Genomic DNA, 19,246 nt, shown 5'->3' on the forward strand with positions numbered 1-19,246 from the left:
CAGGCTTGTTACTAGTAACTCTTACACTTAAATTAACCCATAATTCTATTTATCCTTTCCCACGTGGCTCATGGCTTGTTTGGCAGCTATCTGGTGCCTCTTCTGATTCCACTGTCCTTCTTCCCATCGTTCTCAGTTTTGCTTTCCAGCTTAACTAACTGCCCAGCTACTGACCTGTCAGCTGTTTATTAACCAATGAGAGTAGTACATAGTCATAGTGTAGAAAAGGGTTGTTCCACACCAGTGTCCAATACATTTATCTTGACCCCAGTGGCTTACACAGCATTCATTCGCTCATTCATTCATTCATTGTGAAGTCAGTTCTTCAAACTGCAAGTCTTTGTCTCTCTGGTACACAGTGTTTAGCTTTGAAGACTGGTATAATAAATTTTATTCCTTTCCCCTTATGGATAACTTACTGTTTCTTTTGGAATTTTGCCTTGAATGTTATTGAATAGGAAGAGGTAGTAGTTCAAGGGAAGAACAGAATGTAAAGGATTTCTTTCTTACAAAATGGTTTCCCTAGGCTGTCATCAACTTGCTCTCATGTATCTTGTCCCAAGCTGCAGTTTATTCTGTGTATACTAATTAGACAGCAAACAGCTTGACTGGAGGTGTGTGAGCCTGTTTTCCTGAGATGGTTTTGTGACTTGCTCTAAAATTTCTAGGGCTAATTTTAGAATGAGGAAGAAAGCTAGCAGCCTGTGCTACTTCCTTTCTCTGCAGGGGTGTGAGCTCACCTTTTCCATTTTTTCCTCTTCGAGCACACACACGTTGACACACCCACAGTGTACAGGAGTTAGTTCTTAACCTTAGACTGCAAATTCTGGAAATCCAACTTCAGCCGTGAGGCTTGTGCAGATTAATTGTAAGAAAGAGAGAAAACTGATCCAGTTGAATGTGTTAATTCTGGTTAGATAAGATTATTTACAAATGTGGATAGAAAATTTGACCTGGATTTAGGGTATTTCTTGCTCAGATTGTCTAAGATTAAATATGTCTTGCTTGAGTGTGAACTTTAGGGGCAGGTAGGAGGAATGGTTTATGAATTTAATTGTGTGTAATTAAAAAGGACCACATCAACCAGGTGTGTGGTTGTACACACCTTGTAATCCCAGCACTTGTGTGGTAGAATTGGGAGATCAGGAGGTCAAGGGTCAGCCTTGCCTATATCCTTGAGGCAACCCCTGGGCAATATCTAGAAAACAACAAACCACATTGTGTATTATGATGTCTCAGATATGTATCTCAGGTATGAAAGTGCATAGTCTTCATAATTTCTTAATGAAATTTTAAGTTCCTAATTAATTTAAATGTAGAAAGTGGAAAATACCCATTTCTCCAAAGTCCATGTGTCTTCTTTGCCCTAGTTAAAATACAGACGAGGTAGCTGCCTGCACACAAATCAAATAGCTGTTACGCTAATGCTAAGTCAGGATGGTGGCTCCTTAACTTGTTTTACTCTAGATTGTATTTATTATTGAGATTCTGTTAATACTGAACTTTATTACAAATAATTAGAGTTGATTACTCCTTTTATAATGAATGAAAGGATCCATATTTCTAATGAATTTTAAATTCCTTGCTTCAACTAAAACATACCCACTTCTTATGTTTCCATTGTAATGTGAAACATGTGACTTGTGTTTTTCTGTGATTTTTATGTAAGTGGTTTCTAAACTTTCAGCTTGCCTAAAGTAGTCAAGAGACGAGTGAACGCTCTCAAAAACCTACAAGTGAAGTGTGCACAGATCGAAGCCAAATTCTATGAGGAAGTTCATGATCTCGAGAGGAAGTATGCTGTGCTCTACCAGCCTTTATTTGATAAGGTAATGATGTACACTACTCTTTAAAACTAACACTTGGAAATGTTTGATATCTAGACACTTGAATGGAATGGGTATTGGAGGTGTTTGTGAAACCATCAATAACTATTGAAAGTTGTGGTACTTGGTAATTAAATCTGTGAGTCCTTAATCAGGAACCAATGGTTTTAAGCTTGGGTGCTGATGTTTTTACACAAGCTTCTCCTTTCCTTTTAGCGGTCTGAGATCATTAATGCACTTTATGAGCCTACAGAAGAAGAGTGTGAGTGGAAAGCAGACGAGGAAGAAGAAGTTGCAGTGAGTACCCGTGGTGTTTTCCTGCACCGTCAGGTGAGGGGAGCGCAAGGAGTCCCCAAGCGCAGTGATGGATGGCGTGGGGTATTCTATAAACAGCTTTGTAAGTTCTGCTGTTCAGCCGTGTTCCCCGCCCAGGAAATGTCTTTTTGTATGTGAAAGTGCAAATGAGCCATCCTGCAGCCTGGTGGTGTAGTAGCTCCAGCTTTTTGTGTTGTGTTCTTTGAACTCTGTGGTGGCTGTTGAAGAACTGTACAGTTTTCAAGTGACCTGCCTGTAGTCAATAACGACAGCTGGGACAAGTCCAGTGCCATGTTACACGACCGTTGCTTTTAGAGAGTGTAATCAGTACATTATTCTGATTGAATGTCAGGCTGAACATTGGGCAGGTCTCTGCTGTCTCTGTTCTGCTTTCTACGATGTCCCTACAGCCCTTGATCTATCTGTTTGGTGGCTCTTGATTTCTATGGAATTGAACTTGGGAATGAGGGCCGGCAGTACTGTACAGTTAAACTAGACCTCTATTGATTGAAGGTCGAAAGTTAGGCCCCTGTCATAAGTTTATCCAAAGACCTAATATATAATTCAGTTGTTTACTGTCTTTTTCAAGGAGGAAATGAAAGAAAAGGCCAAGATTGAAGATGAGAAAAAGGACGAAGAGAAAGAAGATCCTAAAGGGATTCCTGAATTCTGGTTGACCGTTTTTAAGAATGTGGATTTGCTCAGTGATATGGTTCAGGTAATGGAATTCATAAAACCATCTGCTTACTAAAAGACACCTGGCATTGAAATATTTTTGATTGCTAATTTCTTCAGTTGACTTAGTTATAGTTTTATACAAAAGAAAATTTGGCTTTGATTAATCCAAGTGTTTTAAAAGTTTAGTAATGAAATAATATCTTTGTGATGATTATCAGTTGGTTCTTCTCATAGTTCATAAGACCTTGTTTTCCTATACTTTACTGTCAGAGAGGGTTGCTGAGAAAATACTGTCTCATTTGTGTTGTCCTAAAACTTGGGAATCCAGGGGAAATTGGCATTGAAAATAGAAAGCTGTTTGACTCACTCCCTGGGAAAGCAGCAGAGGTAAACCTTCTCCTTTGGAGAAGCTGCCTCGTGTTCTAGCCATTGATCGCCCTGTTGTACTGACCTGTCTTGTGCTTGCTGGAGTGAACAGTGACTAAAGGAGTGATCTCAGCAGGTGCTGATTGCATTCCTGTGTTACCCAAGTAGAGAAGGAACAGTTTGAAAAGGCATCATGTAATCAGGAAACACGGTGTTAAAATGGCCTTTTCTAGACTTGCATTTTTCAGCTGGGTCCCTCAGTATGAGGTAGCGTCAGTGTAAACCATAATAATCTGGTGGAGAAGCTTTAGGGTACATAGTTCCTATATAAAACTTGACTGTAACAGAGGCTTTATTTAGTCATGAGTTTTTGTATGGTAACAGAACATTGACCCTCAGGTGCCAAATCAGATACTAATTTTTATTTTAATTTATAGGAACATGATGAACCTATCCTGAAGCACTTGAAAGATATTAAAGTGAAGTTCTCAGATGCTGGCCAGCCCATGGTAAAAAGAACTTTTAAATGAATATTTAGTTTTGCGATGTTTTTACAGAGGAGGAGTTAGGGGTGGAAGCGAAGGTGTTGGCTTCCTCTAGGTGCTCCCCAAACTGGAGACATGGCTGCTTGCTGTTGGTGTCTGTCCTTCTGTACAGCCAGTGGTCTTAGATAAAGTGATAAAATACGACAAGGTAGCAATGCCTTCAAGTATGTGCTGGGGAGGGGCTGACTTCAGGTGAATGGTGCTAACGGGCTCCATGAGGAGAGAGATCAGCTAATAATCCTTCCTGTGCCGCCGATGGGCAGTGCTGAGGAAAGGCTCAGGAGTTTTCCTGGGTCGAGTTGAGTCTAGCCTTGTATCTAAAAATTAGTGTCTCTTTGGGGATGGGAAGAAGGGCACTTGGTCATTTATTTGTATTTATCCATCCTAGATGATAATTAAACCATAGTGATTATCTTGTGCCTTCGTTCACTTTTAAGTTAAGGGTGTCCCTTACATTCCTGTTAGGATTGTGTGTCAGCGCGAGGAGAGCATTAGACTGGGAATGCATGCTTATGAAACCTCAGGTCAGGCTGTTTACTGATGCGTTGAAGTTCATGGGCTGAGAACTTAACTCACTTTTTTTTTTTTTTTAAGAGTTTTATCTTAGAATTTCACTTTGAACCCAATGAATATTTCACAAATGAAGTGTTAACAAAGACTTACAGGATGAGGTCAGAACCAGATGATTCTGACCCCTTTTCTTTTGATGGACCAGAAATTATGGGTTGTACAGGGTGAGTTAATTGTACTGCTGTGTTTCTATTTCATTGTTGGCAGAGCTTACAGTATTGCATCCCCTTGTGTGTCCTGTTAGATTTGTCCATTGCCAGACATTGTTGTCTGTCATTTTCCTCTGAGTCTGCCTATAACACATATTTCTGGGAAAGAATATACTGTTTATTCACTTTGTTCATATCATGTGTTATTACTATTGTCATTCTACAGATTTTAAAGTTTTGTTTAGAACATTTTTCTGCTAATTAAGCCAATTATCCTGTAAAATTTTAGTTTGACATGACTGCTTCTAAAAATCTAGCAATCAAATGTGTTAAAATGTAAAATATAAATATTTTGTTTCCTAAGGTGCCAGATAGATTGGAAAAAAGGAAAAAATGTTACTTTGAAAACCATTAAAAAGAAGCAGAAACACAAGGGACGTGGGACAGTTCGTACTGTGACTAAAACAGTTTCCAATGATTCTTTCTTTAATTTTTTTACTCCTCCTGAAGGTAAGTAGTGTCTTAGTTTTGGTCATATCTATGGGTGTTTATTGTAAACATTGATTTTTTTTTTTAACATTTGGATTTTTTTTTTTTTCTTAATTTTGCAGTCCCTGAGAATGGAGATCTGGTAAGTTGAGTTTATTTCCTCAATTTACTGTACATGAAATTAAAGAACTAGACCTTAAATTACAGTATGGGCTGGTTGCAGCTAGCATTTTTTTTTTCATCCTTAAAAGGCAGGCTCCTTGTGGCACTGACTGGCCTTGAACTCACAGAGATCCACCTGCCTCTGCTGCCCAGGTGCTGGGATAAAACACACGTGCCATCATGCCTGCTGAAGATTTAGTGTTCCTTTATGTGTATTGGTTTCTAGTGTGTGTGTGTGTGTGTGTGTGTGTGTGTGTGTGTGTGTGTGTGTGTGTTCCACTTGTGTGCCTTATGCCTGCATGAGTCAGAAGAGAGTCTCCTTGAATTGGAGTCACTTACATACAGTTGAGTGTGAGTGGCTGTGTGGGTGTTGAGAACTGAATTCCGGGTCCTCTGCAAGAGCAGCCAGTGCTCTTAACCAACTGAGCCTTAGCTGCTGAGCCATCCTTTTGGTTTTTCAGTCAGGGTTTCTCTGTAGCTTTGGAGCCTGTCCTGGACTAGCTCTGTAGACCAGGCTGGCCTCGAACTCTGCCTCCCGAGTGCTGGGATTACAGGCATGTGCCACCACTGCCCAGCCTGCTGAGCCATCTTGCCAGCTCTAATTTCATCCCCCTCCTTCCCCTGCCCAAACAGGATTTCTCTGTAGTTTTGGAGCCTTTCCTGGATCTCCTCCCTCTGTAGACCAGGCTGGCCATGAACTCACAGAGATCCACCTGGCTCTGCCTCCTGAGTGCTGGGATTAAAGGTGTGTGCCACCACGGCCCAGCCTCATTATTTTCAAAGGAAAATTGCCTTCATGTAGCAAAGTTGCTTTTGCCTTTTGCTCTTTAAACAAAAAGTCCTATATCATATATAAATAGTCCTAATTTTTATTTATTATAATTTTTGTTTGTGTATATGCTGGTCTGCTAACTTATTTTGAGGCATTAATAACTTGCAAAGCTAGCACATGTAGATGACCACTTATCTACATGTGTAAAGGCTTAACGTGACAGGAGAACAGGGTTAACTCACATGACAATTCTTACAGGACGATGATGCTGAAGCTATACTGGCCGCAGACTTTGAAATTGGCCACTTCTTACGGGAGCGGATAATCCCAAGATCAGTGTTATACTTTACTGGAGAGGCTATTGAGGATGATGACGATGATGTGAGTGAGCTTGAATCCTGCCGTGGGACCCTTTGGGGAGGGTTCCCTAGTCAGAATTGCTAAGAGGTTAGATTTATTGTTCTGTAAAAGTAGGACATAAAAGAATTCATAATTCAGCTAATCCGTTGGATAGCTTTTCTCAATTTATTAGTCTCTTTAGGATATTTAGGATATTCTTTTACTTTCACTTTTCTTTTTTAAAGATTCCTTATATACACAGTGTTCTGCCTGCATGTATGCCTGCAGGCCAGAAGAGGGCGCCATATGTCATTACAGATGGTTGTGAGCCACCATGTGATTGCTGGGAATTGAACTCGGGACCTCTGGAAGAGCACTGCTGAGCCATCTTTTCAGCCCCCTGTTTTACTCTTATTTTGGTGTCATGAAACAACTAGACCTTGAGTGTTTCTGGCAGTGTTTATATAGGCAGTCTGGACTCCTTGAAGAGATCTTAGGGGGACTGTTTCAGCCTGTAGCTAGCACAGAACTGGGAAAGTTTTCTGCACTTAATGGCCTTCATAGTGGTGGTTTCCCTTTTACATTTGGTGTTCCGAACGATGGGTGTTTACTAATGTAAGTAATAAGTGTTTCCTCGCTTAGGGTTACTCATTCACACTTTTGCCTGTGTTTTTTTCAGTATGATGAAGAAGGTGAAGAAGCTGATGAGGTAATGTTTACCAAATGAGCAAATAATTCACTGTATAACACAATGAGGAGCAAATTGAGTGATTAATGTATTCCCTTGCTATAATCATTCTGTAATTTGGGATAAATTTTGTTTGGAAAATATGATTTTAGAATTCTACAGCCAAACAATGTATGTATAAGGTTTCAATAAATAAATTGCAAAACTCAGCAACATTTTTTTTTTTTATTTCAAATAATTTTGTCCTGCTGCAGGGTTATCAGCTCTTTGAAGAAGTCAAAAGCTGCAGTAAACTTTTCCAACGTTGGCTGCAGTAAATCTTTTCAATAAAAGCTGTCTGGATGTCTCAAGTTGTGTTGGGGAATTTTTCATGTTAGAAGCTTTCAAATTAAGTTGTATTACCCACAAACGCTGTAATCATGAAAATCTGTTGACCTATAGAGTAACTTGTATGAAAATTTCCATACATTGTGAGCCAAGTTTTTCTACTATGTACCTACTTCATCGATGCATTTTGAACTTTAATATAGGAAGGGGAAGAAGAAGGAGATGAGGAAAACGATCCTGACTATGACCCAAAGGTGAGCAAACCCAGCGCTGTTTCCTTTGGTTTAACTTGGACTTTCTAAGCATTCAACATGTATTTATTGCTCAGGTGTTTTCCACCAAAGGGAAGTTAGAATTAGTCAGCAAAAGGAGCTCTGGGTGCAGGCGTGCTTTGAACTTGAGGGCAGCGCTGGGTGTTGGATTCCCCCCCCTACCATTGCTGTTAGTATTTAATCCCTAAAAGTCCCAGTCTACAATTCTTGGGAATTTTAGGGTTAGTGGAAGCTGCTTCTCCCTCAGTGTGTGTAATAATTCGTGGATTCATTTAAAAGCTAGCATTTCCTTTATTCCACTCATTGACCATGTGTGCTGTGGAATATCAGGAAGGTATTTAAGTATAAGGGAAGTAGAAAAGTATTTTGATAGGTATGAATTAGTCTAAATATAAATAATTTGAAAATAAAAAGACAAATAATTGACAGCGTGTCCAACATAACATGGTGGTTAGATTATCTGAAAGCTTTATTGTATACTTCAGTGACTTGCTAACGTAAGTCCTATGTCACTGTCCCATGTCACTTGTTTTCACCAGACTGGAGAGCGCGTGACAATTAAAGAATTGTTGTGTGATGAGTACCAAGCAGGTGGAAGGTAGATTGACGTGTTGTTTTCCTTTGACAGAAGGATCAGAACCCAGCAGAGTGCAAGCAGCAGTGAAGAGGAAGTCTGGCCATGAGGACGGCCTACCCTGTAATAGCCTAAACCCGACTGTCTCTTACTTACAGCCTTACATTTTGTATTTGCTTGGTAGACTCAGTACGTTTTTAAAGGAAAGGAAGTTGATATTTTAAAGACCAATTTGTTCTACCTAGCATCCTAACTAGAGTTCTGTCAGATATGTTGAATGCATAACTCCTTGCTAATGCATGTCCATTTATTGCTGCAGCTTGGTTCTTCTGGAATATTTTCACCATATTGGAATACAGTTATGAAAGTCTACTAACTGTTGAGCACATTTGGTGTAGCTGTTTCTTTCCTAAAGAACCAAAGTTGTTTCCAGCTGATAGAACAGGTTGAAGTCATTAGCTCCTGCTTCCACTACATTGTCAGGATGATGCGGTGACTGACAGATTGGAGAAAAGGAAGTTGTGGTTAAGAATTTCCAGTTAAGATCAAACCTAATAACAGATTATTAAGGGAGTTTTATATTTTAGATGATATAATTATAACAGAAGTCAACTCATGGTTATTCGTTATCATAGTAAGGTGAACAAACCCTAGGGTTTTTTTGTTTTTTTTCAGAAGTTAATCTGATAGTATTTAAATGTACTTTGGAAATTAACCTCCATTAATTAAGTATCTTTTCTTTGTGGTAGGGCCTACCCTTCTGCTTTCCTGGAAAGGATGGATTTACATCATTTGAACCTATTTTGAATTTTCTCGTTTGTTTGTTTGCCTACTTTTGTTTTTATAGCCTAAAATAAAAATGTTGCACAGTCTTAGCTCTCCCAGGATGCTGTCTGTTTGTACTGATGGAGGAGGCTATTGCAGAGGGTTAGCTGCAGCCCAGGGATGCCTAGTTTTCCGGATTTCCGGATTGAACAGCTTGGAGGTGGCAATACGCCTGCGCTTTTAAAAGGGGGACAAGTGATGTGTGATATTTTTTTTTTTTTTTTTTTTAAACAAAAAGGTTAAATTCCATTTGTTAAACTAAGTAGCTGTTTGGCTTCTTTGTTTCTGCTCAAGGATGAGTGGTGTGTCCTCTAGCCATGCCCCTGTTTGCTGTGGACAGTTAGGAACGGGTAGTCCTGTTGACTTAACTACCTCACAGATATGTTAAGGCATACTGGGGTAAATCTCACAAACTTTCTCAGTCTTACTAAATGCTCACAAACACAGTGGGGCCTCTGTACCACATTGTCGTCACACTAAGCTTGGCTAATTCAACTGGAGAAGTTTAAACACCTATAATTACAGGTCTGAGCATGTGACTCCTATTGTAGTAGGAATGGATGAAATTAGTGTGCCATTTCAAGAGATCGATGGGTTGTTTTTATTTAATTTCAAGTGACCACATTGTAATAAATTCCCAAAGTGGTAATGAGGCCATTGCAGGGAAGGGTGACATTAAGTTTTAGAGACCGAGAGCTACATTAAAAATACCTCAGGCTAATTACTGTTCATTGGGGGGAAGGAACTTTTCTTCACAGGGTATAGTGATTGAACAGTGTATCGTTCCTGCTGTTAATAAAATTTACATTGAGTTGTTTTTTTCTTTTGTGGAGAGGTGATAGCTCTTTGTGGAATTTTCGTATTGAGGTCTTAGGATGTGAACACATTTTATAGCTGACCCCTTCCGGAGACTTTTAACTACTGGAAATCCTTAACCAATTGCATTGTTTCCTTTATTTTGAAAATACTTTGGTTGCTTTCTATTAGATGGTTTGTACTATTTTCTGTAATCATAGGCATCTAAACACAGCTTATTTTCTTGAACATTCACGTTTGTAATCTAAAGACAGAAGCCCATTTTCGGTGGATTTGGAGAACCAGTGCTTCCCTCCCTCCCTCCCTGAGGAGGAGGCTGTTGCCAAAGTAACAGGTAGCTGCAGCTTGTTGTGTAATGGGAATGTGCTGTGGACACAGGTCAGTGGTCATTATGACACACTACCAGTTCCCTGATGGTCTACTCCATTCTAGAAGTCTGAAATATGTAATTTGAAATCCTTAATAAAATTGGATCTAATTTTATAAAATATGCTGGTGATATTTGAAGTTTTTGCAACTATACATAATTTCTTTTGAAGATTGGAGAGCAGCTATTCTGACTGTTAAAATCATTTTTAAGAGAACCTCCTTAGACATGTAAGTTTCTGATGTGAAGAGCAGAAAGAAGTTCCATGGTTTATTCTTCACTGTCTATATTCATTTTTTGGACAATTCTGATTTTACATTCACAATGCTTAAACTATCCTATTCATGGGTGTCAAGAAGTTCTCTTTTCCATCCAAAACATGATGGGACTCTACAGTTCTTCATAAACACAAAAACTCTTGAGAAAGGAATTGGGAGACCGATCTTTCAGATCTGCTAGGTGGACAGAAGTCTCCCAACTGGGTGGCTTCCTGGGGATATCTGAGAGTGCCCTGCACTGTGCTCAATACAGAGCAGTGCTAACAGTCCCTGTTGGGGAGGACGGGGAGGAGACATCTTCATTGTGGGCTGTGGTGAGTGACCAGAAAGATGGGATGCTCCCTCTTAGCTAATTTACACATCCACATTAGGAGGATGACTCTGGCCTTGACAGGTCTTTACTTTGTGCTTAGTTGGGGTTCGGTGGTGTGTGATAAAAGGCCTTGGGGTAACTGAATTAAAGGTTCTTATATTACTGTTTGTAATTTGTGGGCTTATTTGAGTTACAGGCTGTTCACATTAAAAATTACTATCTTGCTGTGCAGAAATAGAAAATCTAAAGTGTTTGAATGCTGTGATTTCAGGGCTTTTAATTGTTGGTCTTAATAAGACTTAGCCTTTATTTTATTTTATTTTTTTTGAGCTGAGGATCAAACCCAGGGCCTTGTGCTTGCTAAGCAAGCGCTCTACCACTGAGCTAAATCCCCAACCTTTAGCCTTTAATTTTGACTTTAAATTAAAACCATATGTTATTTTAGATTTACAGAATATATAATCCAGAAGAAGCATAATTTATAGGGACTTTGGAAAACATACGCTATATCCAGTTTTTAAAAAAATCTGTATATATCCTTGGTAATCATAAACTCAATTTTGTCTTAAAAGTGTTTGGTAACTGGCCACTTTAACCACCAAGTTTCTAAAAGTAGATGTATCTGGCAGTGGCAAACTAATTCTGATATTAACAGATGTGTTATATACTAGTTTACAAATTCAGACATTAAACTATAACCTGGATTAGAAACAAATGTTCTTGGACTGAATAAGGCTTATTACACGTTTTAGAGTAATGGGAACATTGGTGTAGGAATTACTTTCATTTAAAGATGCTTAGTTCCCCCCATTTTCACATCCTGTGTAGCCTGTTTCATAATGACATCTATAGTTTCAGGGTTTTCAGCTTCAAAATAAGTTGTTGACATTCTTTGATATCAAAAGAGAAATTCGGCACAACAGTGTTGAAAGGAAGTGAGTCATTAATAGATTTTCAAGTTCACATAAAGCTCATGGTTAAGCTGCTTAAAATAGAGGCAGTGCTTTCAGACTACATTTTTAACTGAACAGGAATTGGGAACAGCTAATGTTAGTGATGGTTTTGCCAGGATAAAAACTTGTGGCTGGGATTTTGAAGATGAGCAGGAAATCTGTCCCGTTTGTCTAGAGGAACGAAGCTGACAGGTGATAGAGGCTGGGGCGGTCCTGGGCAACTGGAGAGGACAAGATGAGAGAGTGGGGGTAGAGCAGAGAAGAGGTAAGCCAGGTGAGGTTCCAGAGTGGGTGTAGCTGCTCCAGACAGCCCCAGGGATGTTGAGTTTGTGCTGCTCCAGACTTAGCCAAAGGAGGCTTGAGATTTCAGTTACTTTAATAACAATAGATTCCTTTGGCATTTTGCTGACATTTTGTGTTCATGTACATATGGTCTTTTTCCTGGATTACTGGATGGAAAGTTAAACATGGTGTGCTGTTACTGCTGTATTTTCCCAGTATGAAAGTATTTTTAAAAGTAAAAAAAAAAAAAAAAAAAAAATCTTAAACTGCAGTTTCAATTAATTTTGGTAATTACATTTCTCAGGTGTGATTTGTAATACTACCTATATGTTTTTGGATTTGTATGTAATTGAATAAGACTTGAAGTTTTTCTAGGCTTATTATAGGTCTCTCCCTCATTTCTTAAAGGTGATGGGTGTATGTGTTGCAGAGGACCTGGGTTCACTTTCTACACAATGTCTTACATAACTCCTGCTGGAGGGAGATTCAGGAACCAGCCATCACAGACAATCCCTTCATAAGCATACAATAAAATCTTTAGAACAAAACAGAAAAGCAGCCCAAATGGGAGGTAACCTTTTTCATGGGTTGAATTAAGGATTTTTAAAATGAAAGGTACAGAAAAATACATAAGTACAAACTGCTGATTCCCCCTCCTAATAAGCAGTATTTGAGCCATCTAGAAGTTTAGTTGCTATTTTGTGATATGAACGAAAATGAGAAAGGTGTAATTGTGTATTAAGACCATACAATTCTGAATAATTGTACTGTAGAGCTTTTAATGGCCAGGTATAGGAGGAACCCAGGTATTGGCAAGTCCTATTTGCCAATATTTTGATCTGTATTAAGAAAAATGTGAGAATTAGTAAAAATACATCCAGAACCGGATGTAATGTAACCATAGAATTCAGCAAGTTCTCAACACAAGAAAACTTAAAATTGACACTTTGTGAGCATACTTTGGAAGCTAATTCTAGAACTTACTGTTGTTTTAAATTTTTTTTAAGCTTTAAAAAAGTTTATGTATATAGTGTTCTGCCTGCATGTATACCTGCACACCAGAAGAGGGCGCCAGATCTCATCTTACTAGATGAGATGGTGCCGAGGTCTGGTGTGATTTGGACTTAGCATGTAGTGCTTCCAGCATGATGGGGAGCCATTGGTTAAGCTTCCTTCGTTAGGGCCTGACTGGCCGCTTTCACTGTAGACAGGATTGGTCAACGCACAGGTCTGCCTGTCTGCCTGGCTCTGATGGGAAATAAGATTAGGAAGGAACTCGCTCTAACCTCAGGTGGAATTTAAACTACTTTGGAAAATAGGTTACAGGGTTGGGGGAAAGCAGTGAGCCATCAGTGTGGGTGGAGTTAATATTCATTGCCTGGAGGTGGTTGAGCTGTGCTCCCCAGCGACTCCAGTTTCTGTCACACACACACACACACACACACACACCCATTCCTTGGCCATGAGCAGAGGTTTCGGGGTAGGCATTGGAGTCAATGAGGGCTAGAGGGTGAATAAGGCTAGTACCTTGGGGTGAGGAATTGCTGGGCTAGAGATGTTCACTCCCTAGTACTTGCTGAGTATGGGACCAGGCCCTAGTCCCACGCCCAGCATAGGGAAGATTGTTTGTGTGTGTGTGGGTGTGGGTGTGGGTGTGTGTGTGTGTGTGTGTGTGTGTGTTCTGAATGTTCTGTGGGGTGGTGCTAGGCCCCTAGTCCCACGCCCAGCATAGGGAAGATTGTGTGTGTGTGTGGGTGTGGGTGTGGGTGTGTGTGTGTGTGTGTGTGTGTGTGTGTGCCGAATGTTCTGTGGGGTGGTGCTAGGGAGCAAGCCTGGGCTTTAAACTGAAGGCCCTGTAAGGTGAATGGGAAGCCCAGCTCTGCAATCCTTGAGGCGTTCAGCTTGCTATGCTAAGTGGTCACTAGGGGGCACTAGTTCGCCAGCAAAAAAGCCTGAGAAGTGTTATCTTGAAAATTGACTTAGAAGTTAGTAAAAATTTTGAGAGTTTTTTTTACCCCTTTCAGAAAATTAGGAAATGAGAACTCTTATGTGCATGAGGCAGTTTGTTCTAAACACTGTCAGGTGATTACCTGACATTTTCATGGTATAAGCAGCTTTTAGCTTTTAGCTTTTTTTGGAGGTAGGGTCTCTGTAGCACAGACTGATCCTCATGACATCTTCCTGCCATAGCCTCCAGGGTGCTGAGAGATCTTTTAAAGAAACTTGTCTTGGTGTGCATGTGATAATGGCACACACAGGTAGGCGGAGTAGCTCGAGAGCCTAGCCCCTTACCCTCTGAACCATTTCATTACTCTTGGAGACAGGAAACATTGTGCTGGTGGCAGATTGAGTGATCAGTAAGGCTACACTGGTGTGAGCGTAATTTAAAGTCATGGGAAGACTCCTCTGTTGACAATTTAGGATGAATAAAATTAGGATTGTGCCCAGAGGAAAGATGATCAGGGTCAGGACGGTGATGATAATAAGCTCCAGAGGTAGTTTGAGTAAAATGGGGTCTGATAAATGGTAGCTAGGTATGGACAGGGGTAAGATTGGTACAGAGCAGATGTGCCTAACACATTTGCAGTCTTCACAACACGCGCTTAAGTCCTTAAGGAAAGCATTGACATACACAGGCAACCGGGAAACAAGGTCGGACTCGATGGCAGAGCTGAACTGTAGCCCACGGCACACCTTCGCCCTCACTCTTCCCCAACTGCTGTAAGCTGCCTGCACATTTGTGCTGTCCAGACCCCTACACATGAGTGTACAGGGTGGCGAGGCCCCGGAATTGTACAGAGATGCCATTTAGGTAGGGTATTTGGAGTCCTTACTGGGAGTGTAGTCTAGATGAGTGTTCTAAGTCCCAAAGCACAGGGACTAGATAAGAGCTTCTGTGCCATGACCCCTTGCTACTTCTGTCCAAGGAGTCATTTTATAGGCCTAAAGATTCCTTGATTGTCTCTGGAATATTAACTTTTTCAGGGTTCATTCAAAAGCCCTTATGTATCCCACTTCCCCGTGACTTAAGAGCAGCCTTTTAATACCAAAGAAATGCCCTTACTAATAAGAGCTTTTAACTTTAGTAGTAGTCTTTTATTCTTTGGCAATAAGTACTTGGATGTACCGGACAGGTGGAAAAAAACAACGATGTCCTCCAAGAAAAGTTGAATGAACCATTAGTTATGTAAAGCAAAACTTTTGGTCTTTTCGAGACAGGGTTTCTCTGTGTAGCTTTGGTGCCTTTCCTGGCTCTCACTCTGTAGCCCAGAGCTGGCCTTGAACTCACAGAGATCCACCTGCCTGTGCCTGTGCCTGTGCCTCTGCCTGTGCCTGTGCCTGTGCCTGTGCCTGTGCCTCTGCCTCTCCAGTGCTGGGATTAATGGCATGCGCCACCACCGCCCAGCAGCAAAACATTTTTTAATGATTGTTTCCTACAGTCCATTTTCTGATGATTTATCTTTGGGGCTTTTGGTTTTGTTTTTCTTAAGAAAAGACCAGTATAGCCAGTGAGGTGGTAATGGTGGCTGCTGAAATAAACTGAGAGTTTCTGCAAAGTTCTAAAATTTACAATAATCGAGTTCATTGTGGTCACTGTACATTGATTAAAGTCTTTAGTCAGAATTAAGTGAGTGCATTTGAAATCTGTGTTGGCTGTGTGGGCATTTGCAAGTAACTTAGGGAAAGAGTGTTTTATATTCTGGTAAACTGGGTTACAGTTCAGTTTGTTTTTCCATACAAATGTCTTTGTCAACTATACCTGGCTTCAGGGACTCCTTGAATAAGAGACTGGAAGTGCCCTTTACAAATATACGAGAATGCCATTCTGCTAAAAAGATGGACCACTGGTCATATGGGAACTGGAATGCTCACTTGTTCTACAGAGGCAGGGTGTGGGGGGGGGGAGATGTTTAGTAGTCAGAATTGCAAATCTCATAGATATACACGGAGATACTGTTCGTGTGTAATTGCATTAGAAATCTTCACACAGTTCTAATTCTTTACTGAAAAAGTATTGAAAGGCCCTGGAATACAGCCAAATTCATTTAGGACTCAAGATTGATTTGAAACTGGCCTATTTGAGCATTGTGCCTTGGAGGAAGGTTCAAGAATCCTGTTGTTTAAGACATTAAGTTTTAATTTCTTAGCAAGGAACACAACTTGAGTGCTTCATGTTTCACTTTCTCTTCGCTTGGATTCTTGATTCTTGCGGTGTGGCAGCAGCCCATGTCTGACCTACCTGACTATTCTGTCCTACCTTATGGTGAGAGTAGGTTACTTCCCCAGTTAGAGGAGAGATCTCTGCCATTTATTCCGCCTTACCGGGAAGCAGCGTCTCTGAAATATTTAAGTACAAGAATGGGAGTGGGGTCTTCCCAAAGTCAAGGTTCCAGTAGGTGTTTGTAGGACACCTGCCAAGGCTTATGTATGTGATCTCCTAATGCTGCTCCTGGTGCCCAGGAGGGCAAGGTCTGATCCAGAAGGAAGCCCAAGGGACTAGAGAGATGGCTGACTCGGAGGACACCGGTTCAATTTCCACCTGGCTCACAACCTAAATTCCAGTACCAGGGGATCTGCTGACTTCTGATTTGCGTTCACGTACATACATAGAGAAAAGGAAAAAACAAAACAAAACAAAACACATAAGGAAACAAAAACCTGAGAGCGTGGGGCCGGGATGGGTGTTGGGTGGTGAATCCGGCCATTGCCAGGACTGAAAAAAAGTACGAAGCACTCTGGGGCTTTGTTCCCGGAGATGTTTGCATAGGTGTCACACCAGGAACCGTCTACGCGCTCACCCTAGGGCAGGCTCCCCAGGCACCCTGGTCCGGGCGGCAGCAGCGGAGAGCCGGCCCGCCAGGGAAGGGCGGGACCGTGCCGATGGCCTCTCGGCGCCCTCTGGGCGTAGGCATCTGTCGCCCGGCAGTCGCGGCGACCTCGGCGACCGCCCGGAGCCGCCAAGAGTTTCCGGAGCTCGGAGCAGGGCGAGGAAGGCCGTGGGCGGGCGGGGGCGGAGCTAGAGCGCGGAGGGGGCGTGGCGGAGGGGCGTGGCCCAGGGCGCGGGGGCGTGTCCGCGGCGGGCTCGGGGAAGGCCCCGAGTTAATGAGGCGGACGCCGGCTGCCGAGCGCCTCTCGGAGCTGGGTCTTCCCCCGCGGCGCGGGCGCCAGGAGCCGCCTTTTCCGCTGGGTGTCACTCGGGGGTGGGGAGGGTGGCCCATTGAAAAGCGCCGCGAGGGGGCCCGGCCAGTGCCCTTCAGTGAGCGCTCGCGGGAGGACGGCAGGGAGCAGCCGGCTCGCCGCTCCGGGATCTTGTGGCGCGTCAGGACGCGGCTGTCCCTGTGCCGGCACCCCGAACCGCCACCGCCACCGCCACCGCCACCGCTCTGCCTCCTGCGAGTCAGCCTCCTCTGCGCTCTCCGGGCCGGCGGCCGCCGAAGCCGCTGGAGTGAGGACGGCGCGCGGCTGCTACTGCTGCCGCCCCCAGCCCGGGCATCTGGAAGCCGAAAGGCCGAGCGGAGCAGCAGCAGCATCAACAGCAGCAGCAGCAGCAGCACCCCTTATGCCGGAAGGATGCTGGAGAGCAGCGGCTGCAAGGCGCTGAAGGAAGGCGTGCTGGAGAAACGCAGCGACGGGCTGCTGCAGCTCTGGAAGAAGAAGTGCTGCATCCTCACCGAGGAAGGGCTGCTGCTCATCCCGCCTAAGCAGCTGCAACAGCAGCAGCAGCAACAGCAACAGCAGCAACAGCAGCAGCAGCAGCAGCAGCAGCCCGGGCAGGGGACAGCGGAACAGTCCCAACCTAGTGGCCCCGCCGTCGCCGGCCTTGAGCCGCCAGTCAAGCTCAAGGAATTGCACTTTTCCAACATGAAGACTGTGGACTGCGTGGAGCGCAAGGGCAAGTACATGTACTTCACTGTGGTGATGGCGGAGGGCAAAGAGATCGACTTTCGGTGCCCCCAGGACCAGGGCTGGAACGCGGAGATCACGTTGCAGATGGTGCAGTACAAAAACCGTCAGGCGATCCTGGCGGTCAAGTCGACGCGGCAGAAGCAGCAGCACCTGGTCCAGCAGCAGCCTCCGCAGACGCAGCCGATCCAGCCCCAGCCCCTCGTCCCAGCCCCAGTCCCAACCGCAGATCCAGCCTCAGTCGCAGATGCAGCCCCCGCCGCAGATGCAGCCCCCGCCGCAGATGCAGCCCCAACAGCTACCCAAGCCTCAGCCCCAACAGCTCCACTCCTACCCGCATCCTCATCCTCACCCTCACCCTCATCCTCACCCGCACCAGCACCCGCACCCGCACCCGCACCCACACCAACTCCAGCACGCGCACCAGCCTCCTCCTCACTCGCAGCCGCACGGCCACCGGCTTCTCCGCAGCACCTCCAACTCTGCCTGAAGAGGGCGGCACCCCGGCCACTCAAGGTAAGGTCCTGGCAACTTGGAACACCTAGAAACCTGGCAGCACGGTTGTTGGGAAAGGGTGGAAAGCTTGTCCACCGGTTCCGCTCTCAAGGCAAAATGAAAAATCCTTTCAAGTTGCTAGAGAGGTGGCGAGAAGATGGGCAAGCTGGAGCTAGGAGAGGCCAGGCGGGGCACCGTGGATGGACTAACTTCCCACCACCGTGATCGCCCTTGGCCAGTGCCATATACCCTAAGTGCTACTTAATCGTCTTTCTGGACCCTCTATCCTTTAGACTGGCCGGGAGGGAACTGAGTCTTGATTTCTGAGCCGCCTGTTTCATTCCGTGTCATTTCTTTCCAGGTTTTGAGGACTCCGGGAAGCGGGACACATGCATTGCTGTGGTGTTCACTTGGATCAAAAACAAGTCTCCCCATCCCGTGCCAGCTCAAGTAGTTTGGACATCACTCGACTGATAACTTGCTTGCAGTTCCTCTTAGTTTTCTGCATAATCTTCATCCGCCGTGCAGGAAGCGATTTTGAGTCAAGACGACTTTATTTATGAACCTTTGAAAGGCTCATCTAATGTAATGGACCTTGTAGGAGCAATTTATGTACTGTAATTTTATTTTAATGTATTTTGGTTTATGATTATTTATTAGTTTTTTATTGCCTATTCTAAGACATTTCTGAATGTAGGCCACCCGCCCTCCCCTCCCCCAATGAAACTTTATTTTCAGAAACTTATTTCCTAGTAAGCCCTAATCTTGGAAAAGAAAAAGGGGTTTGGAGGGGGGAAACACTAAAAAAATGATTCCTTATTCTTAGGGCGTTCTCAGAAAGTCGACTCTTTCATTGTATTTGAAGAGGTTGAAATTAAATTCTGACAATTACCTTTACTTGTTTATCTTTCATAGATGTGTAGTTTGTTCAGAAGTTCTTT

At 43.1% G+C, this 19,246-nt stretch overlaps 2 protein-coding genes across 5 annotated transcripts in view; both read left to right on the forward strand.

Moving 5' to 3' along the window:
• The window catches only part of Nap1l1 (nucleosome assembly protein 1 like 1), a 29,053-nt gene extending 18,850 nt beyond the window's left edge, over positions 1-10,203 (forward strand). For 2 of the 4 annotated variants that reach the window (XM_036169557.1, XM_036169555.1), the window contains 11 exons: positions 1,688-1,829; positions 2,043-2,123; positions 2,731-2,859; positions 3,623-3,694; positions 4,325-4,464; positions 4,814-4,959; positions 5,061-5,080; positions 6,131-6,253; positions 6,891-6,920; positions 7,430-7,480; positions 8,127-10,203. In XM_036169557.1, coding sequence (XP_036025450.1) covers positions 1,688-1,829; positions 2,043-2,123; positions 2,731-2,859; positions 3,623-3,694; positions 4,325-4,464; positions 4,814-4,959; positions 5,061-5,080; positions 6,131-6,253; positions 6,891-6,920; positions 7,430-7,480; positions 8,127-8,162 — 970 coding nt within the window. In that variant the 3' untranslated portion in view covers positions 8,163-10,203. Of the gene's footprint in view, positions 1-1,687; positions 1,830-2,042; positions 2,124-2,730; positions 2,860-3,622; positions 3,695-4,324; positions 4,465-4,813; positions 4,960-5,060; positions 5,081-6,130; positions 6,254-6,890; positions 6,921-7,153; positions 7,481-8,126 lie in introns of all 4 variants that reach the window. The other 2 variants (XM_036169556.1, XR_004943262.1) reach the window with 2 other exon arrangements.
• Positions 10,204-16,973: 6,770 nt separating this feature from the next.
• Phlda1 (pleckstrin homology like domain family A member 1) lies at positions 16,974-18,730 on the forward strand. The gene is given in 3 exon segments (XM_036169798.1): positions 16,974-18,011; positions 18,013-18,326; positions 18,667-18,730. Coding segments are annotated over 2 exon segments (1,290 nt in total). The 5' UTR covers positions 16,974-17,009; the 3' UTR covers positions 18,301-18,326; positions 18,667-18,730.
• Positions 18,731-19,246: the final 516 nt, after the last annotated feature.

Source organism: Onychomys torridus, chromosome 20, assembly GCF_903995425.1.
Source record: "Onychomys torridus chromosome 20, mOncTor1.1, whole genome shotgun sequence".
In the NCBI taxonomy this organism is placed as follows: Eukaryota; Metazoa; Chordata; class Mammalia; order Rodentia; family Cricetidae; genus Onychomys; species Onychomys torridus.